The sequence below is a fragment of the Microtus oregoni genome, unplaced genomic scaffold, assembly GCF_018167655.1.
Source record: "Microtus oregoni isolate MIOR12 unplaced genomic scaffold, Mior012 000029F_ref0000214, whole genome shotgun sequence".
NCBI classification, from domain to species: domain Eukaryota; kingdom Metazoa; phylum Chordata; class Mammalia; order Rodentia; family Cricetidae; genus Microtus; species Microtus oregoni.
In genome coordinates, this window is record NW_024543088.1 from 3,718,008 (window position 1) to 3,743,623 (window position 25,616).

General features: G+C 50.9%; 2 protein-coding genes across 3 annotated transcripts; both read right to left on the reverse strand.

Moving 5' to 3' along the window:
• Positions 1-1,036: 1,036 nt before the first annotated feature.
• CUNH7orf26 (chromosome unknown C7orf26 homolog) lies at positions 1,037-13,741 on the reverse strand. Its single transcript, XM_041677742.1, has 6 exons — positions 13,264-13,741; positions 12,534-12,755; positions 10,470-10,635; positions 5,940-6,464; positions 4,875-4,914; positions 1,037-1,819 (listed from the first exon to the last, which is right to left on the reverse strand). The coding sequence occupies exons 1-6, from the start codon at positions 13,453-13,455 to the stop codon at positions 1,618-1,620; spliced, it is 1,347 nt and encodes a 448-aa protein (XP_041533676.1). The 5' UTR covers positions 13,456-13,741; the 3' UTR covers positions 1,037-1,617.
• Positions 13,742-14,636: 895 nt separating this feature from the next.
• Positions 14,637-24,357, reverse strand: Zdhhc4 (zinc finger DHHC-type palmitoyltransferase 4). 2 transcript variants are annotated; one of them, XM_041678161.1, is made up of 8 exons: positions 24,289-24,357; positions 23,572-23,722; positions 21,564-21,688; positions 20,385-20,458; positions 18,442-18,620; positions 16,961-17,086; positions 15,881-16,125; positions 14,637-14,980 (listed from the first exon to the last, which is right to left on the reverse strand). In XM_041678161.1, the coding sequence occupies exons 3-8, from the start codon at positions 21,678-21,680 to the stop codon at positions 14,690-14,692; spliced, it is 1,032 nt and encodes a 343-aa protein (XP_041534095.1). In that variant the 5' UTR covers positions 21,681-21,688; positions 23,572-23,722; positions 24,289-24,357; the 3' UTR covers positions 14,637-14,689. The 2 variants fall into 2 exon arrangements, with proteins under 2 accessions (XP_041534095.1, XP_041534094.1); XM_041678160.1 differs by having other exon boundaries at positions 23,546-23,722.
• Between the last annotated feature and the right edge of the window lie 1,259 nt (positions 24,358-25,616).

Sequence of the window (25,616 nt, forward strand, 5' to 3'; positions counted from 1 at the left end):
GGCGAAGTGTAGATGTCCCTGGTGGGGTACAAGAACCCTCTGTGCGCTCACAGTCCCGCTCGTCTTCCTGTCTCCCAGCAGATACACTGAGCCACGGGTGCAACAGTAAGGACCCAGACTTGGAAAGCAGGAAAATTTGGCGTCATAAGGACCTCTGGTAGTTAGGTAACTTGAGGCACCATAGAGCTTTCCAGCGGTGAAAGTAGAGACAGGCTGCCAGGAAGCATCTAAGGACAACTGAGCAGACAGTGGACATACGGGTAAAGAATGGGCGTGCCTTCTTCCACTGCCCTAACTGGATGGGAGCCTCTTCCAGAGACCTCAGTCTCCAATGTTTCTCTCCTCCCTGAATCGGTTGTGTGTGTGCGTGCATTATGTATGTGTGCGTGTGTGTGCACGTATGTGTGTCATCCACATGCTCATTTAAAGGAGCCAGAGGAAGATGTTGGGTGCTCTCCGTTTATCACACTCCAGCTTATTCCCTTGAGACAGAGTATCTCACCGAACGTGGAGCAAGGCCAGCAGCCAGCCAGGACCAGCTTTCTCTCATCTCTGCCCCAGTCCAACCCTAGGGTTACAGGCACAAGAGTATCCATGGCTGGTTTTTTACATGGGTGCTAAAGATTCGAACTCAGGTCCTCATGCTTGCCCTACAAACTCTCTCACCCACTGAGCTATCTCCTAGTGCCCTGTCCCTGGATTTTTTACCTCTCCCTCTCCTTGCTGCTGGATTCTTTCCAGAAGCATTTGCACATCCACGGGACCAGGCAGTTCCCACTGCTCCCTCATCTGCCCATCCCTCCTTCCCTTCTCCCACCTGGCACGAGCCCCGTCACTTCCCTAGACAACTCTCCCTCTCATGGGACCAGCCACCTCCACTGTTGGAGAGTCACCCAGGAAGGGAGCATCAGTGAGGAACTGACTAGATCAGGTCACCCTGTGGACACATCTGTGAGGGATTTTTCTGGGTTGTGATGGAAAGCCCCATCCTGTATGTGGGCAGCTCCACAAAAAGGTAACTCCATAATGCCTATAAAACTGTTTAGAAAAAATTTATTTTGAACACATGAAAGGAAAATTTAGAGATATCCCCCAAATAAAACACAGAAGATCCTTTCCAAGGTGATGGGGAATCCCAACAGGTGTCCCTGAGCAGTGCCCAGTGCTGCGCACAAGCATGGGTCTCTCCCTCCGCACTCTGAGCTCACGGAGCTGCGGAAACCGTGCGCTGGTTGCAGAGACACGGCACATTCCTGAGGCAGGGCAAATGGACCCGAGGGGCGGCTTACCCGCCAGCGTTCCCTGGTGGCGGGCTGAGTGTGCACGAGTGCCACCGTCACTCGAGACTGGCATATTTAACACCCGCAGTGCTCTCTGCGGAGGGCTAAGTGCACTCCCTTTCATCCATCCAATCTGGATATTTAACATGACCAGGCAGGAGGCACCTGGGCACCAGCAACTTGGGACATCAGTACCAAGATGGTTCTACCAGCTGGAGAGACCACCTGCTGCCTCCCAAGGGTTCTTGTCCCTGGGACCAGCATCCCTCTCTCCGAAGGCGGAATTCCTTGGCCCAGGTGCAAGGCACACAGCCGCTTGGCGGCTTAGAAGAGCAGCCTAGCGGATGGGCCTGAATGGAAACGTCACGCCTGAGATGAAGGTGTACCCTGGGTGTGTAGGCAGAGCTGGGTGGGCAGCTGGGTGGGCTGGCACAGCGCCATAGGCGAGCGGGGGTGTGTGGATGTGCGGGTAGAACCCAGGGGGAAGAGCGGTGTGCGGCGACTGTTGCACTGGGCCTGAGATCACCAGCTGGAGCAGGCTGCAAACACAAGGAGAGAGATTAGGTCCAAGGCCCCAAGCCCAGTGTTACCACCTGGGCATCCAGCTTGTTCTCCCAATAGTACAAGCCTGATAGCACTCCAGAAGCTGTCTGTCCCTCACACATCTCGTGCGTCAGGGGCTCCTGCAGCTGAACTTGGGGCACAGGAGACTAAGAAGGGGAAGGAAGTGGAGGGGGTGAGCAGGATCTAGGCCAAGACTGAGAGAGAAGGACCCATGGGGATAAAGCTAGAACCCCACCAAGGATGGGTGGAGGTGCTCTACACAGAACCATGGGCTATGGGACAGCCATACCCCTCAGCCCTCAGAACTTGAGGTTCATGGAAGTAGTCTCTGGGCTGGCTAGTTTTATGTCAAGTTAGAGTTATCAGAAAGGAGGGAGCCTCAGTTGAGGAAATGCCTCCGTAATATCCGGCTGTCCGTTTTAGGTGGTGTCGGCCCTAGCTAGGCTTTCTATAAGGAAGCAGGCTGAACAAGCCATGAGGAGCAAGCCACCCCATCATGCCCTCTGCAGCAGCGCCTGTCTCCAAGTTCCTGTCCTGACTCCCTTCACTGATGAACAGTGATGTGGAAGTGTAAGCCCAATAAAGCCTGTCCTCCCCCATTGCTTGGCCACGGTGTTTCACCATAGCAATGGTCACCCTAGTTCAGACAGCTTCCATGCCAGCCTGGGCCAATGCCCATTCACGGTGCTATCTGAGGGCAGCAACACGCCACCAGGAAAATATGAATTCAGGTTGAGTCTTGACTGCACTCCATATATAAGCCCCAGAGAGTGGCTTTTCTTTTTCTTTTCTTTTTTTTTAATGTATTACTTTTACTAAATAAGTAATATTTATTTTTGTACACTGTTGTTTAGCTTGTCCAAAGGCAGCACGGGCTCCTCCCACTCTTCTCTGTTAGTTAGCCTTGATTTAGTTCCAGGAAACCGAGAAGTTTTCCTCTTATTCTCCAGACTATACTACAAATGGATCTCAGAGCACAAAAGTAAAATGAAGTACATATAATAGAACAGTTCTAAGTATTGACAAGTTTTCTTTGGAATTAGGTAAATTTTGGCTTCTTCTCAACACTCTGTACTCAGATCCACAGCCTGGAGGAGCTGAGTGGAGGTGAAAGACACATTCACGTAACAGCAAAGTTACCGCGGCCAGCTCAAACAAGAGCACGATGGCGACAATCGTCAGAACTGACGCAGTCTCAGTACTGGACTGTGGGCACTGCTGAGATCCAGAGTCCGATGCGTCTCAGCCCCTGGTACTCCTGAGCCCCAGGGCCTATGATACCAAGGCCCCTCCAGGACCCTGAGGTCTACTGTGAACCTTTCCAGTACCCTTTCTCCATCCTCCACCTCCTAGAATTCTCCACCCTGAGTTCAGGGCTGGTCTGAGACCCTGGCTCCTTTCCAGTAATGAGCATGATCAGAACCTCCCTGCTTTAAAGCTCAGCACATCCATCCAGCTTGAACTCAGTTTGTCAAGCAGCCCGGGCTCTCCACACTGAGGACGCAGGCACCTCCAGCCTCCAGCTTAAGTCTCTGCTCACTCCTGTCCAGAGTCACTGAATCTCAGCCGCTGGCCATGTGCCCAGCCTTCCAAGCGATCCTCTCACACCCTCAGCCCCTAATTCCGCCATGCTGCACCCCCCTGTGTGCTGTCTATATGACACGGCTTTATGCGGTGACAGCCTGCCCCCAGGTGGACCCTCCTACCTAAAGGAAAGGTGGGACTGTCACAGACCCTCCTGTAGACCCAGAGCCCACAGGAGCCCTCGGCCAGTGCTGTGGGCACGAGGAGTGCTGGCGCAGTAAAGGGCCAAAGCTCCTCTAAGGCCTTTTCAAAAAACAAGAAACAACCACACAGATTTATTTTTATTTTCCGTGTATGGATGTTTAGCCTGCGTGTATGTCTGTGTACCCCAGGCACGCAGTACCCACGGAGGCCAGAAGAAGGCATTAGGTCTTCTGGAACTGGAGTTACAGCTGAACCACTGAGCTACCTCTTCAGCCCTCTAAGCCTTCATTTACATGACAGCATCTTTTTGTTGCGGTAACTCTGGTCTTTAATCCGAACAGGCTAATCTCTGAATTCAAGGGCAGCCTAGTCTACAGGGTGAATTCCAAAACAGGTAGGGTTATGCATAGAAATCCTGTCTCAAACAAAACAAAACAACACCCCCCCCCCCAAAAAAAAAAACCTCTGGATGAGAAGCTCAATAAAAACATTTAAAAGCCAGGTAAATTCAAGGACAGTCAGGGCTCCATGGCTAGACCCTGTCTCAAGCAAGCAAGCAAACAAACCAAAAAACGTATTAAACCCAGAGAACACTACAGAGGCCAAACTGGCAAACCCTTATTGAGATTTAGCATTTCCACAAGTTTCCGGTCTGGGTGGAAAGTCAACACAAACCAAGACATCAGAACTCATAGTAACACAAATGAAACTCAATTGTCGCGGAGCCAGATTGTTCCCTATGATGACCGCGACTAGGGAGGGACCCACGGGACAGAGGAGAGATTTTCACAGTCTCACCTCACCACCCTAGAGGGAACTGAGACTCAGAGGCATATACAGAGACTGCCCAAATGCCACCGTAAATCTCTCAGAAGCCACCAGCACACCTAGTTCTGGGCCCTGTCCCTCGCAAACAGATGTAACTTGGGGTCCCCTGAGAGCAACAGCACGCCATCCCCAGTACATACTAATTCTGGCCTCCCGTCTAAGGACAGTCACAGAAGTGAACCGCCGGGTTCTGAAAGGGACACTGTGACCAAGCCCTGCTCTGACAGAAAATTACCATCTATCCGCTCTGAGTGACACTGGGAGGACGCTGCCGTCTCCCAAACTCCAGCAAGAGGGCCACTGAGCCTGCTTTTCCCTATAGAAAGCTCATCAGTGGGAACTCTGCCCCCTACAGCCCAGCTCCGCTCCCTGCCGCCAGGCTTCCCCAGGGAAGCAGCTCTGTCCTGCTTTGCCTTGCAGCATCCCCCACTCGGCCCCAGCAGTGCCAACCCACTTAGAGACTAGGATACCTACTTGTTATGGGGTAGCCGGGAGCACAAGGTTCTCAGGTCATCTGAAACCAAGGAGACATGAGGTTAGATCCGGGGAGACTGAGTGCTGAGGTTCTTAACAAGAACACTGGACAGACAGCAGCAGGGACTGTTGTGGCAAGTTTTCAGGCTCCTTAAAAGCTGTATGGTAGTTTTCAATTCAAAAACAAACCTCAAGGGGCTGGAGAGATGCCTAAGTGGTTAAGAGCACTGACCTTCTAGAGGTCTTCTAGAGGACCTGGGATTGATTCCCAGCAGCCACAACTGTCTGTAATTCCCAGATCTGACACCTAACACAGATATGCATGCAGGCAAAATAACAATGTACATTAAAGTATAAAACAAAACATAAAACACAAATGGAAGGAACCACTTAGGAAGGGATAGCCCTGAGGACAATCTGTTGAGTTTCAGGGAGAGAGCCAGAAGTCAGGGCTCTCACCGGTTATCAAATACCCAGGGTAAGTGGGGGGAACTCATCACTGGCAACCCTCAGCTGAGGACACAAGCAACAGTCCATCAGACAGCAAACAGCAACAGGGCTGGCGCCACAGCTCAGTGGCAGGGTGCTCACTTAGCACGCAGGAGGTTCTAGCTCAGTCTCTAGAACTGCCCGTCCTCCCACCAAAGGAGGGAACCAGACAGGGAACACATCCAGGCATGGTGGCTCACTCCCATAATCCTAGCACTCAAGGGCAGAGGCAGAAAAACTGCATGAGTTTCAGGCTAGCCTGGGCTACAAAGCAAGCTTTCTCCCTCACCCCCGGCTCTCCCTCACACACAGACCCCAAAAACTTAGTCCCCCAGGGAAAAGTTCTGTATACTCTAGTGGCCCTGTGCCCAAAGAGTCAGGCAGTATCTAAATGTCCTACAGAGAGCGCATTAGCACCCCAATGCAGGGGACTCTGGGGGTATTCTAGGACTTTCCACCAACCTCCCTTGTGGTCACCAGGATAGGGAGCAAGTCCTAAAAGCAGCAAAGGAGGTGCCTGTCTAGGACCCCCTATCCTTTCTGCCTACACCAGGGGGCCGTGGGGTCAGCAATTACCTCTAGTGCAGAGCAAGGCCCCCGATGCCATGGCCACCTGCAATGCCTGGGCCAAGCGGTCCAGTGCAAGCTCGATCTCCTGGGAGGCATTGAGGGGGTTCAGTTCATCTGCCAGTCTGTTGATCTCCTCCACAAGCGGGACCATGTGGTCAAACAGGATGAGTCCCAGGCGTCCGTACAGGTTCTTCTCGGTCAGGTGCAGCTGGAGCGTCATCAGGACTTGCAGCACACTTAGATGGAGCTTTGAGTACAGCAGGTGCGAGTCTCTGTCCGTGCCCGTGCCCGAGTCCTTGGCGACCTTGTGACCCAAGTGGCCATTGGAGAGGCGAGGCTTCTTCCTCTTGTAAGCCAGAGGGGCCTTCACGCACCAGCGGATCAGTCCGATGAGGGGCGTGAGCTCTAAGAATCCTACGGGCAGGTTGGTGGCAATGGGAGTATTTAAAAACGTGATGAGAATCAGCCTCGGGTCCTCGAAGATCCAGCTGACAATCATTTCAAGCAAGTCCAAAGGTGGGATGAGGTCATCTGCAAAGAGACATTCAGCTGGGAGAGGCCTTGGAGGCAGGAGCGGAGTGGACAGTGGGTGACGACGGATGCAATTTCACGGTCTTCCTGTCTGGTGTTCAAGTTCACCCATCTCCCATCTCCTTTCCTGTACCTGCTCCATGGCTTAATGTCCTGTCCCCAGTGTCCAGGACCTATGGCCAAGGTCAAGGCCCCTCGCAAAAGAAAACAAAAAAACCAAACCCCAAAACACCCCAGTAAGTTAATTCCCTTGAGCCACATCACTCACCCCGACTTGTATTTATTATTTATTTGTTTGTTTATGGGGGTGCCATGGGGCATATGTGGAGGTCAAAGGACAACCTGCATGAGTTCCTTCTCTTTGGCACTGTATGTGGGTCCGAGGAACTGAACTCAAGTTGTCAGCTGGGTGGCACATGCTTCTATGCACTGAGTCACGCGACCCACCAGTTCCCAGCTCAGAACTACCAGCATACTTCACCCGTCTCTGGGTGCAGGTTTCTACCCTATATCCAGTGTCTCCCCCATAGCACAATGACAGCTGCAGTGGCCTTCAGAGAGTCGCTTAGAGTCTCACCAGTCAACTGTCAGCCACCAATGACCGTCTCAGCCCCAACCAGCCTGACTCCTGAACAGCACTAAGGACAACGGAAGTTGGCACTGACTGTCAGGTCTGGTCCTGATCCTTTAGACAGACAGACCCACTTAATCCACACAGCACCCCAGATGTTCCCCGGAAACAGAGGCAAGATACTGTTGAGTCCTTTCTTGGGATTCATTGTCAGCACACGGTGGGCCTGTATCTGACCCTGGCAGCCTGGCTTTTACACCACCATGCTACACTGCTCAGTTCGCACTCAGCTCCGGGATGAAGTAGTCTCAGCTCTGGGAAAGCAAAGCACAACTAAGTCCCTTCCTGCGCTAGGCTCAAGCATATCAGAGAAGAACTTGGAAAGCAAGGCACGTGCTCCCTCTATTGCAATAAGGTTTCCAGCCTCTCTTCCTCTGGAAGACAGTCCTTTCTGAGACTGTTCCCACTCTGTGTCAAATGTGTCCCTCCAGCAGTAAGGCAGCAGCTCTGGTCTACAACCTTCTATGGCAATCCTGCTTCTGTCCCTCGATTTCCCAAGGAAATGTGAGTAATGCCATCTCCATTTCCAGTGTGTGCCCAGGCCTCGGTGGAGACGCCTGCACTGGCCTGACAGCAGCATGTGCACAGGTAAAGGGGAATCTGTGCCCTGCCTGTGTGCACTTGCCACGTGTGCTTAGTGACTGAATTCTCCATCCCCACAAAGGAGGCCCAGGCTTTTAACTCTGCCCAGCAAGAAGTGGAACTGTGTGGTGGGGGGATTTTCTCCTTTTGCTGGCGTGGAGGTACCGACTCCCCCAGAATGCTGTCTTCAGCAGCCCCCAAAGGCAGCACTGCACACCATTTTGATAGCTGTCTTCATGGCTGGGGCCAGGGCTGGTCACTGCGGCTTATGTGAAAACATCCTGTCTGGGACACACAGCACAACAGCGGCTCCCCAGGCCTGACTTTCCAGTCCATGTGCGATCACCCACTCTCAACGTCAAGGCCCACGTCCATCCTGTTGGTGTAAGGTGACGGACAGACTACAAGGAACTGCAATGAGGTGACTAGGTCTGGTGACATCTCTCCCACTGGAAAGTCAAAGGCCCAAGTGCAAGTGCTGGCTAGTGACTGCTCTTAGGAACTTTGACAAGAGTGACCAAGGAAGCTCTACCTTGGCAGCAGGGCTCTGCTTCAACCTCAGAGGCAGACCGCTTGAGGAAAGAGCATGGGGCTAGAAGGGAATGCATCTGCATTCTATTTCCAAGTGAATGTTGAGAGAGTAACAAAGGTTAGGTTTACCTATTTTATCTTATGCACATCAGTGTTTTGCTTACATGTGTGTATGTGCACTACATGCATGCAACTCAACCGGGGTTCTCTGTAAAAGCAACAAGTGCAGCCGGGTGGTGGTGGCACACACCTTTAATCCCAGCACTCGGGAGGCAGAGACAGGCGGATCTCTGTGAGTTTGAGGCCAGCCTGGTCTACAGAGCGAATGTCGGGACAGGCCCCGAAGCTACAGAGAAACCCTGTCTAGAAAAAAACAAACTCCCTTCCCCCAGAAAGCAACAATGGGTAAGAAGTAAATGGAGACACACATATAATAAAGGCAGCTGATGAACAGGAAGTAGGTAATATTCCCGAAGGCTCTCAAACTGCTGGCTTAGCTATCAGATCCGGATAAGACACCACTGTCAACCCCCAGGGCAGAAGGCAGGAGGCAGGAGGAAGAACTGAACCCTGAGCACAAAAGCAGGCCCAGAGCTTCACTCTACACAGAAAGCCACACATACCTTTGCATCATGGGAAAACAATGAGCCCGAGCCACACAGGACTGCGGGGCCACGGAAGACACAGGTGAGGAAGGACTTAAACAGGATAGCCCTGCCTGTCCTGTCGACCCTGTTCCTGGAAATCTGTCCATGACAGAGGACATAGGCAGCAAAGCCTGGCTGGGGAAGCCTGAGCCCTCTGCCCACATTTAACCAGTCAGTTGACTGCTACCTGACAGGGACAAGGGATAATGGGCTTTTCCTGGTTAAGCCAAACGCTCTCCTGGCTAGCATGGGAATCTACTGAGAGCCGCTGAGGAAGAACTGCAGCTAAGTTTACCTACTGGGGTGACGGCTCCGTGGGCAAAGGTGCTCGGTGCCAGTTCTGACAACCTGAGTTCCACACACAGGACCCAAATGGGGAAAGGAGTTGCCCTCTGACCTCCACACACACACGCAATGGTATGCAAATGCCCACACATAAACACGCAAAATAAATAAATGTAATATTAAAAAATCCTAAAGGTTTAACCCCAAGGTTAGAGAAATGGCTCAACAGTTAAGAGTACTGGCTGCCCTTCCAGGAGACCTGGGCTGCTCACTATAGTCCTGGGCATTCAGCACCCTCTTCTGGCCTCCACGGGCACCAGGCAAGCATGTGATGCAGACACACATGCAGGCAAAACACATCCGCACACAGAAGAAAAAGAGGAAGAGAGGAGGAAGATGAGGAGGAAGAGAAGGAGGACAATCTTTAAAAAGTCATAAAATAAGGCCAGGCGGTGGTGGTACACGCCTTTAGTCACAGAACTCAGTCAGAACTCAGAGGCAGATGGATCTCTGAGTTCTAGGCCAGAGTGGGTTCTAGGACAGCCAGGGATACACAGAGAAACCTTTGGTCTTAAAAAATAAAAATAAATATGTAAATAATACAAAAAAAGAGCACTTGCTGTTCTCCCAGAGGACATGAGTTTGGCTCCCAGTTCCTACACAGGGCAGCTCATGCTACCTGTGACTTCAGCTTCAAGGAACCTGACCCCTCTTCTGGCCCTCTTGGGTACCCACTCTTACCTGTACCTACTCACACACACATGCAAATAGTCAAATGAATCTTGGGGGAGGCAGGTCATGTCTATGGAAAAGGAGCTATCTCAGCCCCCAGCTTGGGCTTTTTATGCTCATTCCCACCACTCAGACCCAAGCAACTAGGAAGAACTAAACCAATGGAAAAGGTCTGGATGCCAACCTTCAGGCTTAAGCCCACAGTCAGGATGTACACTTCACAGTTTAAAAAAGTCAGTGCAAGGGGCTGATGAGTGGTTAAGGGCACTCACCGCTCTCTCGGGGCCTGAGTTCAGTTCCCCATTCAGGGACGATCTGTAACCCAGCTCCAAGAGACCTGACATCCTCTGCTGGTCTCTGTGGGCACTACACACATGTGGCAAACACATGCATTGTACACGCACACACATACACACAATAATAACAAAACCAAAACAAAAGCCAATGTAGTCGCTGGCACATGGGATGTGGTTTCATGGCAGAACGCTTGCCTAGCATGCACAGAACCTTGGGCTCTACCCTGACGCAGCTCAAAGATAAATGCACAAAGCTGACGCTCCCTAGGAGGTGCTTTGACAGGAACGACTTGACGCTTACCTGACGACAGGTCGTAGAGCGCAGTCACGGACGTTATGAACTGGCAGCAGAAACGGGGACTGGCGCTGAAGATCTGCTTCAGAGTCTGAACCGAGCCTGGCACCAAACAGCAGTAGTCATCCACGAGGGCCCTGGCAAGTCTCAAACAGTAGACCACTGGCGTTCGCTGGAAAGAAGCCGACAGGACACATCACTAAGGAATCTGAGCTAGCAGGCAACAGCTGTATATAAACAGTAAACCTGCCCGAGTGGATAGAGGCACTGGGGGCGGGGAGGGGGGATCTGTGGAACCAGCCCACCTCTCACCCGCTGACTTTGGTAAGATGGCTGCTGAGGCCAGACACCACAAATCAAAGCTAGCCATTATTACCACTTTGAGGTTGGGAAGTCTGTGAACTGTCAGGTGATGAAATGTCCTAGCTGGGCACGGTAATCCATGCTGTAAGATCAGTGCTAGGAAGCCTAAGGCAAAAGGATCCAGAGTTTTGACTAGCCTCGTCTTTTAAGACTTTTTTTCTTTTTTGATTGGTTTTTCAAGACAGGATTTCTCTGTGTAGTGCTGGCTGTCCTGGAACTAGCTTTGTAGACCAGACTGACCTCAAACTCACAGAAATCTGCCTGCCTCTGCCTCCCAAGTGTAAGATTTTTTTTTTTTATTTTTTGTTTTCAAGACAGGGTTTCTCTGTAGCTTTTTTTAGTTCCTGTCCTGGAACTAGCTCTTGTAGACCAGGCTGGCCTCGAACTCACAGAGATCCGCCTGCCTCTACCTCCTGAGTGCTGGGATTAAAGGCGTGTGCCACCATCGACCGGCCCAAGTGCAAGATTTTATTTTTAGCGGTGTGTATAGCGGTTTCTGTGAGTGTGCGCACGTGAGTACAGGCACTGAGGGAGGCTAGAGGAGAGGGGCTGCTATCCTGAGCTGGAGGGCTAGGCAGTTGCAAGCTGCCTGGCTTGGGTGCTAGGAACTAAATGTGGGTCCTCAGTAAAAAGAGACTGTGCTCCTAACCACTAAGCCATTCCGCTATCCCTTTGCACACCGTTTTTAAGATCTAATCATTTTGCCTAGGAAACAGATTTTTCATTTATTCTGAAGATGAGGCCATTTTTCCTAATAAAAAAACTAATTTGGGCTGGGAGGTAGTAGCAAATGCCTTTAATCTCAGCACCTCGGCACTCTGTGAGTTCAAGGTCAACCTGGGCTGGAACCCAAATAAGGGTAAAGGGAGTGGGGCTGAAGAGACAGCTCAGTGGTTATAAGAGCATTGGCTGCTCTCCTCGAGAACCCAGTTTTGATTCCCAGCACCCACATGGTGGCTCACAAACATCTGTAATTCTAGTTCCTGGGATCTGAAGCAACTCTTCCTGCTTCCCTGGTTTGAGCGCCAAGCACACAGGTAGTGCACAGACATATATACAAGCAAAACACCTACACACAACAATTATTTTTAAATTAATAAATAATAATTTAAAAAAATTTAAAGGTGAAAGGAAGCCAGGTGCGGTGGCGCACACCTTTAATCCTGGCACTGGGGAGGCAGAGTTCCCGGTCAGCCTGGTCTACAGAAGGAGTTCCGGGATAGCCAGGACTACACAAAGAAACCCTGTCTTCAACAATACAAACTAGAAAAGGTGAAAGGTGTGAAATGACCCTCACAGAACCACACACATCTCATACACGTGTAAGGATAAAAACTTTCAATAAGCTGGGTGGTGGTGGCGCACCCCTTTAATCTCCAGCACTCGGGAGGTAGAGGCAGGGACAGGTGGGTCTCTGTGTTTGAGGCCAGCTGGTCTACATTTCAAATCAGACCCTGTTTCAAAAACAAAACAAATCATAACCACTTACTACTGTATGCATAAGAAGGCTACAATTCCAGAGCCAGGCACAGGACTCCATACTGAGTCCTTGTCTCAAACTAACTAACTAACTAACTAACCTTATGCTCTATAAAACGGGACTGGGTATAGCACGCGAGCAGCGGTGATTGAGGACATCACACATGTGTAAAAGAACTCTACAGTTTATGGAGACTCTGGGAAGCAAGAGCACTTGGAGAACAGTACCTGGAGCCAGGAGGCCGCACATTCCAACACAGGGATCCTACACACAGCCACGGCCATGGAGACTAGCTTTCCCAACAAACTCATTCGGCTGTCGTCGGCTTTGTTCCCTTGGGGGCTGAAAAGGGAGGAGAAAATGATCTGCCGCACCGAGTCCTTGCTTTGCTCCTGGAAATAACTGCACATGATTTCAAGAAGCTGGAGCTCCTGGAGCGAATTCAGTCTCTGTTAAAAAACAAATCCGGGAGAGAAGCTGTGAGAGACGGGGCCTGCAGGATACAGGAGAATGCCTGAAATCCCAGCACTCAAGAGGCTGAGGCTAGAGGATCTTGAGTTGTAGGCTGGCCTGAGCTACACAGTACATAGAGAGGCAATGTCTCAAATAAAACAAAACCCAGAAAACCAAAACTGTAACCCCCCACCCCTCCCGAGTATATGTTTTCACCTTTCTGAACCCTAAGCCCTGGGGGCTTACTTAACCCCTTGCACAAGAAAAAGTCGTGCATCTAATTATACAACATCCCAGAGGACCCAGGTTTGAGACTCCAGTGATGTTAAGTAGCCAATCCCCAAAGTCTCCTCCTGGATCATTGGTGGACGACTGTCACACGCCTGCAAAACAGGCACGCGGCTGAGCCACGCCGCTGGACTGCAAGAACGGGGGACCGGAGGAGGCTGTGAGACCTCGGGGCGAGCGCTTGTCACCGAGCGAAGGCACGGACGGGATGGGCACCTTGGGCTGCGCGCCGCGCTCCTTGGGCACCTGGAACACGAACTCTTCCAGCAGCTCCACGGGGCCCTTGTCCACGATAGGCAACGGCGCGCTCTGCAGCTGGCTGCTGAAGTAGATGTCCAGGTGGTACAGCACCTCCTTGGCGGCGCTCAGCGCATCGCGCCGCAGCAGCGAGTGGCGGATGTCGCTCATGGTGCGGCCGCCGCGTCCCCGCCGCGCGTCCCACTTCCGCCCGGAGACAAAGAGGCGCGATTAGCCTGGGCTCCGACGCGGGCCGGGCCGCGGCTCCCGCCCGCCCGCCGCTACCTAGCGCCGACCCGCTCAGGGGGCCATCGTCGTCGTCGCCGTCGCCGCGGGTCAGAGGGCGCCCTGAGTCCGACAGCAGCTCCCAGAGACGCGGGAGCCGACGCCGCTCGGCCGAACCGGCGGCGGAATGCCGAGGCGGCGACGGCGGCCCGCAGGGGCCAAGCTCAGGCCACAGCCGCGAGCTCTCGAGGACGCCCCCTGGCGGTGAGGCCCGCACGGACTAGCACGAGGGCACAAGGCCCCGCCCCGCCCCGCCCCGCCCCGCCGTCTTGGGAAACTGATCCTCCACCAGGTGTGCAAGCCTTCTGCGGCTTCCCACCACCCAAGGGCATATCCTTAACCCCGGAGGCTACCAGGCCCGATGATGCTGGTAAGCACCCCTCCCTCCCAAACACCCTGCTTCCACCTTCTGTTCCCAGAGCCGGTGTTTCCAAATTCTCTCCTGAGTCCTGGCCCCTCTGGACTGCTATGCTCTGGCCTAGCCCAAGAGGACTATGGGAATCTTAATACACAGTGCAGTCCACAGGCTTCCTGCTCCTAAAACCCCTCCCACCCCACAACACCCCCCACTCTCACCCCAGGATTTTTATACAATTTATGGGCAATCATCTACACTTCACGCTGAACTAGGTGGCGGTGAAAATTGGAAATTTTTGAACAGAGCAGAAACGTCTTGAGTGTGGCCCACTCACAGAACAATGAATAAGAGCCCCATGGTTGCCGAAGGTAGGCCTCCTGGGGGAGAACATACTAGGGATAGAGGGTAGCTGGGCACAGACCTGAGATGTGGAGCTGCCAAGACCCTGCTATGCATCAAGGAATAAGGTTGTATGGTTCTTGTTCATGTGAGAGGGACAACAGTCTCCTTGTTACCCACAGCCTTGGAGAAGCCATCTCTTGACCCTCGGAAGCTATTGGTTCTAGCAGGAAATCAGCAGGCAGGGAGTCTGCCATGGGGCCGGGAAAGGTTCGTGGAGCTCAGCAAGCCCCGCTTCCATTCTTTGCCTCCCCATCAAAAGTCCATTCACACTCTCACAGCAGAAACCAACACAAACGAAGCTTAGAAAATAGCCATCTGTACAGACAGATGTGTGCTGTATTCGAAAGACCACTTCCCAGGCTAGTTCTTCTTCTTCTCATAACAGGGGATGGCAGGTAGAAAGATCTCGTGAAGATTGCTCCAGAACCCGTGGGAGTGCATGTTCTGGTAGATGTGAGTCTCGGCTGATGTGGACCGGGCCACCAGAGGGCAGTGCTGGCACCAGGCCCAGTCCCCTCTACACCACTCATTCGTGGTCTGGTTAGTGGCAGCCAGGTACAGAAGGAAGCACAGGTAGCCGGCCAGGAGCAAGCTTAGTACCATGACAAAGCCCAGCAGGAAGATGATCCGTGGGAAGGCCAGGAACAGATACTGGGGGTAGGAAGACACGCGTGTTAGCAAACAGACTATGACACCGCTGGCACCAGCCATGACCCTATGCGATGGCGCAGAGCCACTGCCTCAGTTCAGCCCATACGTCAAATCTTACATACCAGGCGGTACATACAGCTCAGAGGTACAGCAATGCTCTAGCATTCGCAAGGCCCTGGGTTCAAAACCCTCTTTTTTCTCTCCTCTCTATATCTCTGTGTCTGTCTCATGAGCATGCATGCGCACGCGTGTGCACGCACACATATACCCACATCTGAGTTCATATTTCTCTACCCACAGGTTAGTGCAGATCTCAGACCTCATTCTTTGCACAGTGGACAGTGGCTAGTGCAGACAGTGGTCAAAGTGCTGAGAATAAGTGTCTGGAGAGACTCAGCCATAAACAGGACAGAACATTTATTTCCTTTCTCTCTCTCTCCTCTCTTACACACACATACACACACCCCAAGGCCCAGGGACCATCACGGAATGGAGGTCACAAAGAGTTTAAGAGCCAGAGGGCAGGGAGGATCAGAGTCTTCTGGACAAGATAGGATCATGATCTCATGGCAAGTGTCACCGTCTGCACAAAATCAAGCCAGGCAACATTCCAGTATAGCCCCCACCCCTAACTGGGCAGCCGGAGATGGTTTATGGATTCTGGGGGAGAGGCGGTCAGTTTCCTTTAAGAGTCTGGCTCCTAGGAGGTTGACTATGACCCAGTGAATGACCCCACCATTATGAGACCTCATGGGTTTAAGAAAAGAAAAAAAAAGGACACAAAGTTGGGAGGGACAGAATACATATAGGAAATCCTCAAAGAATTAATAAAAATGTTATTTTTTAAAAAGAGTAGCTTTATGTCCCGTTCGCCCCCTCCGGGACCCAATGCAGAATTACCTGAATAAGAAAGACCGTGTCTACAGACTGGACATGCCCAAGGTCATCAATGTAAGTGTCCTGGTACAGATCCGACACTGCCACTAGTCGGACCAGAAAGGCAGCACTCAGAATGGCTATGGTGGCAGCCGATGCCGTCAGTGTCAAGAGGTAGATGAGGAAGTACCTGGTGTTCCAGGCTCCGATGCAGTTGTTCACCCAGACGCAGTGATGATCAAAACGGTGCACGCACCTGTCACACACCCCTGCAAAGAAAGGAGGCGGCACAGCTAGCTGTGTCCTTGAGGAGACAGTAAGAGCAGGCACACTGACTGCGCTTTACAGACTGACCACGGGCTGCCTGGGAGCACAGCGGCCGTTGTCACCAGGCTTTTAGGGCGGCAGCTTATGGTGCTGGGAGATGGCTCAGGTGTGAGTGCTTGCTAGGCATGCGTGACACAGGTTCGGATCCCTACCACAGACAGATGCCAGGCAAGTTCGCGGCTTCCCAGGCAGAAGGTCACAGGATTCCCTGAGCTTGCTAGCTACCTAGACTGCTTGAACGAATCAGTGGGTGGATTCAAGTAAAAGACCAACCGTCAATATATACGATGAAGAAGACCCCTGGCACCAACCTCTAGCCCCACACGCACAGGCCACACATCTGCCGCATATACTGGGACCATGGGCATGTGCGCGTGCATGCACACACATATTTAAGAAAGAACTGCGGTGTGCAGTGACTAGAGTCACTGAGCACCAAGTAGGGACAAGAAAAATCAGAAAAAGTTTCTTGACATTAACAAAGTTAGTGGGTTCTGACTTATGGCACAAGAGTGAGTCTAGAACTTATTTGGACAGATGTGACTTTGGGGTGTGCGTTCCACAACCTCCACCCCATTCAGTCCACTGTTCCACCAATCGCCAGGTCAGTATGGCTGTGTGAAGGAGCACGCTTTAGTCCTGGGTTCGGCTGTTGGAAACTTGGGAGAATGCCCACACGGAGCTTGGTGTGTGCTTCCTCTGCAGCATTCCCTTGTGGGCTGGCAGGTGTGTGCTGGGGGGCGGGGGGACAGAGCCCCAAGAGCTGCCCACACTTACTGCAGTGCTTGGACCGGGCTGGTTTCCGTAAGTCACAAGTGGAGCACCGTGAGTTCTCTGGAAACATCATGTCGTCAAACTCATAGACTTGCAGAAGCAATGATTCGTTTGTTTTATTGATGGTGCCTGAGAAGGGAAGGGATGTCAATTTTAAGCAATATAGTCGACCAAGCCTACGATACCCAAACCAGCACAATGCAGCTAAAACCACAATGCTTACTATTTTAAGAAATTCACTTTATGTTCTGTGGTGTTCATGGATGCAGATGCACACGTGTGTGGAAGATGGAGGCCAACTTCCAGTGTTGCTTCCTACATATCAGTCAGCCAATTCTCACTCACTCGGAGGCTGGCTGGCCACCGAGCTCCAGGGTTCCTTCTGCCTCTGCCTGCCAGCCCTGCAGTCCAGGTCAGAACCACTGCACCCAGAACTGGGGTCCTTATGTTTGGATAGCAAGCACCTCACCAACACAGCAACCGTCGGCCCCTAATTCACGTTGAGTAACTGGCTTGTTGAGAATAACTCAGGAACCCAATTCACTTCTTTGTTTTATTTATGTAGTAGCATGTGTTTGAGTGACTAATGTGTGTGGAGGTGTAGGCGACAGCACACATGAAGGCCAGAGAACAGTGGTATGGAGCCAGGTCTCCTCCCACAGGACGTAGGTCCTAGGGATCAAATTCATTGCCAGGCTTGTTCCACAAGTGCCTTTACCCACTGAGCCATCTCAGTCCTTTATACGGCTTCTTGAGTCAGTTTGAACTTGACACAATCCTCCTGCTCCAGCCTCCCAAGTACTCAGATTATAGATGAGAGCCAATTTAAGCGTACTCAGTTCCGTGGTCAACAGGGCACCAGGGTCATGTGACCATCACCACAATCAGTGTTGGCACGCTAGCCTCATCCCTGGAAAGCACTTTTTAAACAGTCATTCCCAATTCTTCTCGAATGCACTTACAGAAGTGGAACCCTGCCAGGCAGTGGTGGTGGCTCACACCTTTAATCCCAGCACTCAGGAGGCAGAGGCAGGAGGGTCTCTGTGACTTCAAAGCCAAACTGATTTACAAAGTGAGTTCCAGGACAGCCAGGGCTGTTACATAGAGAAACCCTGTCTTGAAAAACCAAATTAATTAATTTAAAAAATAAAATAAAAAAGGAAGCTGTATCATACTGACCAAGTAGACATATGCAATTAAATGAAAATTTTAGAAACTACAACGTATAGTCGAAGAAGTAGAAGTTCAAGGTCAGTCTGAGACGCAGAGCAAATCCCTGTCTCAGAATAAACAATGTATATTGGAAGACTGCACACTAGTTAAATAGCCCATGGGTCAAAGACCAAAAATAAAATAGGAAACACTCAAAACTGAAAGGTGGCGCAAACATGGGGGGGGGGTCTTTTGCCCTCTTCTAGGGACAGCGTCACCTGTGACACAGCAACATGAGACCTGAGCTGTGACCAGCCTGACAGCTCACTTACCCGGATTGGCTGAAGAGGTCAGGGTGAAGAACAGCAGGTTCACGCCCAGCAGCAGATAGGGCAGGAGAAGGTAAGGCAGATAGAACTCCAGCTCCTGGCAGTAGCCAAATATTTCCAAGGTGTACTCAGCATAGACCAGCCCTTGCAGGAGCAGGTGCAGGACAATGAAGGTGGGGTTGCTGGAAGGAAGCACAGGTGACTTATGCACAGGCCACTCCCAGACGACATCACATGAGCCCAAGGAGCACGACCTAGGCCAGCCGCTTCCTATAAGGGCCCACTGTGGCACATATGCCTGTCATCCCAGAACCTCGGGGATGAGCCAGGTTCGCCTTGAGTTTGAGGCCAGCCTAGGCTACACAGCAAGTACTGGGCTAGCCAGGGATACACAGTAAAGCTCTGTCTCATAACCAAAATAAAAGCTAGACATGGAGGTGCAAACCTTTAACTCCACCACTCAGGAGGCAAAGGCAAGCAGATCTCTATGAGTTCTACATAAAAAGTTCCACGCTAGCCAGAGCTACATAGTGAGACCCTGTCTAGAATAATAGTAGCAGCAGCAGTAGTAATTGGGGCTGAGAAGATGGGTCTGTGATTGAGAACATTCCCTGCTCCTGCAGAAGACCGAGTGCAGTTCCCAGCACCCACACAGTGGCTCCCCACCATCCGTCACTCCAGTTCCAGGGGATCCAGTGCCATCTTCTGGCCTCCACCAGCTCCTCCACCCATGTGATGCACACACACTCAGGCACACACACACAGAAATATTTGTTAATGAAAACCAGAAACACATCTTGCATACATTTTACAGACATTTTTAAGCATCTTTACTTGAAAGCAGGCGTGATGGCAGTAGGCACAGTGGCTTGGGACTGCTATCTCAGCACTGGGGAGGCTGAGGCTAGAGGACCACCAGGAGTCTGTCTGGTCTATGCAGTCAGTGCCAAGCCAGCCTGGGCTACAGGATGAAACCCCGTCTCAACAGAAACAAAACCAAGTGGCCATGCTGGTCTGGGATATGGTTCAGTGGTTGTGGAACAAAGCCTGAGAGACACGCACAGTATCCTCGGCTCAATCCCCAGCACTATAATCAGTCAATAAATGAAAAAATAAAATCAAGAGGCTGGAGAGATGGCTCAGAGGTTAAGAGAACTGGCTTCACTTCCAAAGGTCCTGAGTTCAATTCCTAACAACCACATGGTGGCTCACAACCATCTGTAGTGAAATATACTGCCCTCTTCTGGCCTGCAGGGACATATGCAGGCAGACTACTTAATAAATAAGTATAAAAAAAAACCTAAAGAAACAAAAAGAAAAGAAAGTTTAACTTTAAAAAAGAAATAGCCAGACGCACTTATAGAAGTGGAACCCTGTCAGGCAGTGGTGGCGCATGCCTTTAATCCCAGCACTCGGGAGGCAGAGGCAGGTGGATCTCTGTGAGTTCGAGACCAGCCTGGTCTACAAGAGCTAGTTCCAGGACAGGCTCCAAAGCCACAGAGAAACCCTGTCTTGAAAAACCAAAATTAGGGGGCTGGAGAGATGGCTCAGTGGTTAAGAGCATTGACTGCTCTTCCAGAGGTCCTGAGTTCAATTCCCAGCAACCATATGGTGGCTCACAACCACCAGTAATAAGATCTGGTACCAACTTCTGTCTGCAGGGATACATGCAGGCAGACCATTGTATACATAATAAATAAATAAATCTTTAAAAAAAAAAGAAAAACCAAAAATAAAATAAAATAAAATTAGGCATCTTCAAAGCTCAGAGACAAATGGTAAATGATCTGTCAGGAGAGGTCCCAAACCCAGCACTCTGGAAACTTCCAGGACCCTTCCCTTTCTATGCTGAAAACCACAAGACACTCCCAGAAGCTATGGAATGGCAGCACTCAGTCACCCAGACTGAATATGGCCATATTTAAACCCTGAGTCACAAATACTACCGTGTGTGGAAGAGCTGATGAAGAAGCCTCCGCCCGGCCCTCTGAAGGCATTGTGGGATTACACAGGAGCACACCTGAAATCACAGAAGGGTCAGCCTCACTTCTCATTCCCCTCACTCCTGCACAAGTGAGATTTTCCACAGGCAACTACCAATGATGGTGATTCTAGCCACTGTTCCTTCATATGGCGAAAAAGCAGTCCAAGAGAATAAAGAGGGCTTATTTCTATACCTTTTCTTTCAGCCAACTTGCTCACCTTGTTATGGTGCACGCGTGTGCAGTGTGTTTCTGTCTACACATGTGCACATGTATGTGGTCAGAGGTTGGTGTCAGGTATCTTCCTTGGTTGCTCTCCACTTACATACTGGCACAGGGTCTCTCCGAGCTCACCTATCTGGCTGGTCTAGCCAGCCAGTTTGCCCTGCGGCTCTCCTGTTATTGCCTCCAAGTACTGAAATTACAGGCTGGCCGTCGCCCCAGCCAGCACTATTGCGCGTTCCGGAGATCTGAACTCCAGTCGTTACGGCTGCATGGCCAGCACTCAGCCATCTCCTCAGCTCCCCCTCTATTTCTGAAACAGTCTCATCATGTCACCTAAGCTAGCCTGGAATGTATGATCCTCCTGCCTCAGTTTCCTAAGTGTGGAGATTTAGGAGGTGTAGACAACTTCTCCATTTCTTTGACTGCAAAGAATGTATGTGTCAGAGTCTTTGAAGAAAAGGGAGTGGGCAGAGGCTGGTGTGAAAGCTGCCGTTTCCTTACTCTGGGTTCCACTCCGTGTTCAAAGTCCGCCTCCAGATCCCCAGAGTTCTCCCAAGTCAAGCTCTCCTCATGGCCACTCGCCCCCATTTAGCTTTTGTCCCCGAAGGAAGGAGGATGGTATGACGTCAAATGACAGTGGGCATTCGGATTCTCTGCGTTCTGCTTATATGTCCTCCTCCTCCCAGTCAACCTTGAAAATTAGACCCCTCTCAAAGCAAAATAGCAAGATGACTTTTTGTTCGTTTGGACACGGGATCTTTCTGTGTAGCCCCAACTGGCCTTGAATTCCCAGTCCTCCTGCATCAGCTTCCCAACAGCTGGGATTGAAGGGAAGACTCCCAAGACCTGGCCCAGTGAGCATTTCCGACTATGCCTACAGTCTAGTATCAAACTTCAGCGGTATCCAAGGATTGCTACCTGTGCTCCTTCCAGGACCAGGCCTTTCAAACGCTGGCTCTTTGTGAAGATGCAGATCATGACAACGGCAATCAATAGGAAGGCCAGGTAGAACAAGAAGAGGACCAGGAAGTCCATGCTGGAGGCTGCAGGGAAAGACAACTTTAGTGACTGCAGCTGCGGGAGTTATCCCGGCAAGTATCCCAAGCCCTGGGTTTACGACTGTGCTCGAGATCCACACCCTGATTGGCCCAGCCTCAGGATGAACACTGGGGTCTGCCTTCAGGGCAACAAATTCCTTTTATTAGTTTGTCTGTAGGCTGTGTGTGTACTTGTTTGTGTGTGCACGTGTGTCTACAGATGAACATAGACATGTTTATGTGTGCTCAAGCCAGAGGTTGACATATCTCCCTCAATTATGCTCCATTTTATTTTAAATTGCATTTTATTTATTTATTTATTAGTCTGTGTGTGTGCAAAGAACAACTTTCAGGCGTTATTTCTCTCCATCCACCATGTGAGTCCTGGGAATTAAACTCCGGTTCATGAGGCTTGGCAGCAGGTGCCCTTACCCACGGAAACATCTCACTAGTCCTGGGGCTTAGTTTTCTTTTTGTTATTGTTTGAGACCGGGTCTCACTATGCAGATCAGTCTGGCCACAGCAGGGATTCACCTGCTTCTGTGTGCTAAAGGCTGGGATGAAGGCATGCACGACCATACCCAGATTTTAATATTTGAACATGTGTGTATGTGCGTTTGTCTAAGTGTGAATGGATCATGCCACAGCATGGACATGGCTGTCAGAATACAACTCTGGTGTTGGTCCTCCTCCCCCACCTTGCTGTCTGTTCTCTGTGGGGTACATCAGGCCAGCTGGCCTGTGTGTTTCTGGTGACCCTCCCGCTGTGCGCACGGTGAGAAAACTGGAATTACATAGATACATACTACTGCATCAGGTTTGACATAGTCCTGGGGATTTGAACTCTGACCTTCACACTGCAAGACAAGTACTTCGCTCTCTAAGCTAGCGCTCTATCCCAAAGCATTGGACAAGGCAATGTCAAGTCAGTAGGACAAGAACCTAGGGCTTCATGTGTGCTGGGCAAGCAATCTATGATTAAGCTACCACTCAGCCCTTACCCATATTTATTTGAGGTATGGGCCCTCTCAGAACCCGTAGCTCTCAGACTCAGCAGCACTGGCTGGCCAGCAGGTCCAACAGACCCCATTGACACCTCCTCCCCTGGGCTGGGATTACAGACCTCTGCTGCCCACCACATTCTATTTTCTTTCTTTCTTTTTTAAATAAGATGAGAAGGTAGCTTTTATTTTACTATTTATTTACTTTGGTATCTGTTGTTCGGAGTGGGTACTTGCAGGTGTGTGTCTGCAGACATGAGGAAGATGTCGGGACTTGATGCTTACCAAGTAAGCACTCTTGCCCACTGAACTATCTCCCATCCCCTCAACTTTTTGCTTTAACATAAGGTCTGGTCATCAAGTTTGAGTCCTCAAGATTACAAGGCATTATCAAGAGCCACCTCCCAACCCCTCATTTGTTTTTGTTTTGTTTTCGCTTTTTTGAGACAGGGTCTCACTACGCACCTCCGGCTATCTTGGAACTCAGAATTCTGCTGCATCAGCTTTCAGATTATTGGGATTCCAGAGATGCACCCAGAACAAAATCTTTTACTTCCTTAAGTATTCACATAGGCACTGATAAAGTTCCCCTTCCCCGCAAGAACCTGAGGACCTCATCAGAATGAGCAATTCCTAAAAGTAATGAGGGTCCCACACCCAGAATCAGGCATCATGTGCTATTAATCAGGTCAGTGGCCACACTGTCACAGATCACCACAAGAACCAGAATACAAAGACCTGTGTTAGAAACTGGAAATGGTGGCATTGGCTTTACCAGGCAGGATTCTGGGTCAACATTCCAACTCTGATAATCAAACCAGAAACGATTAACAAAAGAGGGAACAAAACAGGCCATTCTCACAAGGCAATAGAAGATCTCTCGCCTACATATTTCTCTTGGTCAGACACTGTTCCGGCGGCAGCTCCAGCATTCATTCCTCTGGGCCACATCCACGGAGAATTCAGATAGCACCTCTGCGTGGATAGCGCAGTGCATCTGGAACGCGGAAAGACGGCGACATAGTTGTTCCAGAACAAGCTGCGGAGACAACCAAATACAACGCTTACACAATATTAAGTATCAGTGTGTGTGTGTGTGGGGGGGGGGTATGCACTGCGAAAAGCGTTTGGAAGTAGAGGCTACTGCGCCGCTGCTGAACTGGGACGAAAAGTTAAAGTCCAGTTGTTTTGGATCTACCGTCCCTATAGCTGTCACTAACACTATGGGTCTCTCTGAGGCGCCGAGATTGCCTCCGTGAGGTCCCGGATAGTTTTCCCTTGCTGAATGCTTTCCGAATACATTATATTCAAGACCTTTGCAAACTTGAGCTCACGCTGTGGTGGGACCGGGGAGGGGTAGTGGTGAATGGAGGCCATCCTGTGACCAGATCCGGGACGCATCAGGCTCAGAGGAGATAAGGGAAGCTCTGTAGCAGGTTGGGAGAGCGTAGCTGCGTCTGGAGCCTCTAATGAGGACCAGGAGGACAGCCGACTGGGAGGGGAGCACAAGAAGCGGGGTGCAGGGGGCTCGGAGGACTGTGATCCCACACATAGCCAGGAGGTTTAAACACGGGGTGCAGACTGAGCCTTCCGAAGCTGCCTTACCCCAAACCCAGCCAACTGTCAGCCACTCCCAGCTGGCGCCATCCTAGCTCTCCCGGGTTTTCCGGCGCGTCCATGGCGTCATCAGTGCCCGCGACAAGGATAACTTCCGACGGAAATAGCTGCCCGAGGCTGGGAATTTAGAGGCTTAGATTCTGGTGCCGCTGGTACATTCTGGGTTTTGTTTTTGTTTTTTTCTCGCCTAGCTTCATTGATTTTATTTCTCCTCCCCTTGCCCTTCTCTTTTAACGTCTGTCTCCCTCCCTCTTCTTCCCCGATCCCTTCCTCTCTTCCTTCCCACCTTTATCATTACTTGACATTTTCCTACGCGTATGCAATGAGTCTTGGTCATTCCACAGACTACTCTCATTCGCCCCCTGCCGACTCCTTCAGTTCACAAAGCCCCCATCCTACTTCTGTGGCTTTTATCTGATTCTTGTGGGTGGGTTTGTTTGTTGTTACCCGCTGAGTTTAATTCGGATTTCTTGTATGAACAGGCGTAGAAAAGCTATTTTCTTTTTCTTTAAAATTTTTTCTATTTAAAACTAAGGTTTCCACGCCGGGCGGTGGTGACGTAAGCCTTTAATCCCAGCACTGTGGAGGCAGAGGCAAGGTGAATCTCTGTGAATTATAGGCCAGCCTGGTCTATAGAGCGAGTTCCAGGACAGACCCCAAAGCTTCAGAGAAACCCTGTCTCGAAAAAACAAAAACAAAAACCTAAGGTCTTTGCCAGCCATAGTGGTGTACGCCTTTAATCCTGGCACTCATGAGGCAGAGGCAGGTGAATCTCTACATCTAAGGCCAATCTAGTCTACATAATGAATCCCAGACCAGCCATGAATACATAGCTAGACCTTGCCTAAAACAAAACAAATGAGCAAACAAAGCTAAGGTCCCACCACACTGTGCCAAAATGGCACCTCCTTGTCTCAGCCTTTCTTTTGTTGGGGTGACAGGCATACACAACCACACTCAACACAGGAACTGGAATTTTCTAGCACCTTTGCCAGAAAAATAAATAAATAAATACTGTCTTCGATCTGGTGCAGGAAAACTGCTGGACTGTGCTAAACAGCCTGGGTCTTTCTGTGTCCTGGGAGAAGCTTGGTAGTGGAGCCGACAACCGGCAGGTACCCTAGTGGAGGATCTGTGTCTTACCAGTGGGCTCTTTACTCAGTCAGCCACATTATTGGGATCTGGTCCAGTCCCAGCATCTTCCACTGCAGAAGTCACAATATGTCCCCATGTGAGTTCAGATTCTGCTGTGTGCAAGTCCCTCGCTCCTGCTGTCTCCATGTGCAGCTCTGAGCAGCCTTCCTGGGGCGCAGTGG

Excerpts from the sequence above, each read along its gene's own strand:
- CUNH7orf26 (XM_041677742.1), bottom strand. The coding sequence starts at position 13,455 with ATGAGCGACATCCGCCACTCGCTGCTGCGGCGCGATGCGCTGAGCGCC. Across the intron at positions 4,915-5,939 it reads GGCCTTGCTCTGCACTAGAG|ATGACCTGAGAACCTTGTGC; the intron begins GTAATTGCTGAC and ends CCTTGGTTTCAG. Across the intron at positions 1,820-4,874 it reads TCCCGGCTACCCCATAACAA|CCTGCTCCAGCTGGTGATCT; the intron begins GTAGGTATCCTA and ends TTGTGTTTGCAG.
- Zdhhc4 (XM_041678161.1), bottom strand. The coding sequence starts at position 21,680 with ATGGACTTCCTGGTCCTCTTCTTGTTCTACCTGGCCTTCCTATTGATT. Across the intron at positions 18,621-20,384 it reads CATCAGCTCTTCCACACACG|CAACCCCACCTTCATTGTCC; the intron begins GTAGTATTTGTG and ends GCTTCCTTCCAG. Across the intron at positions 16,126-16,960 it reads AGCCCGGTCCAAGCACTGCA|GGGTGTGTGACAGGTGCGTG; the intron begins GTAAGTGTGGGC and ends CTTTCTTTGCAG.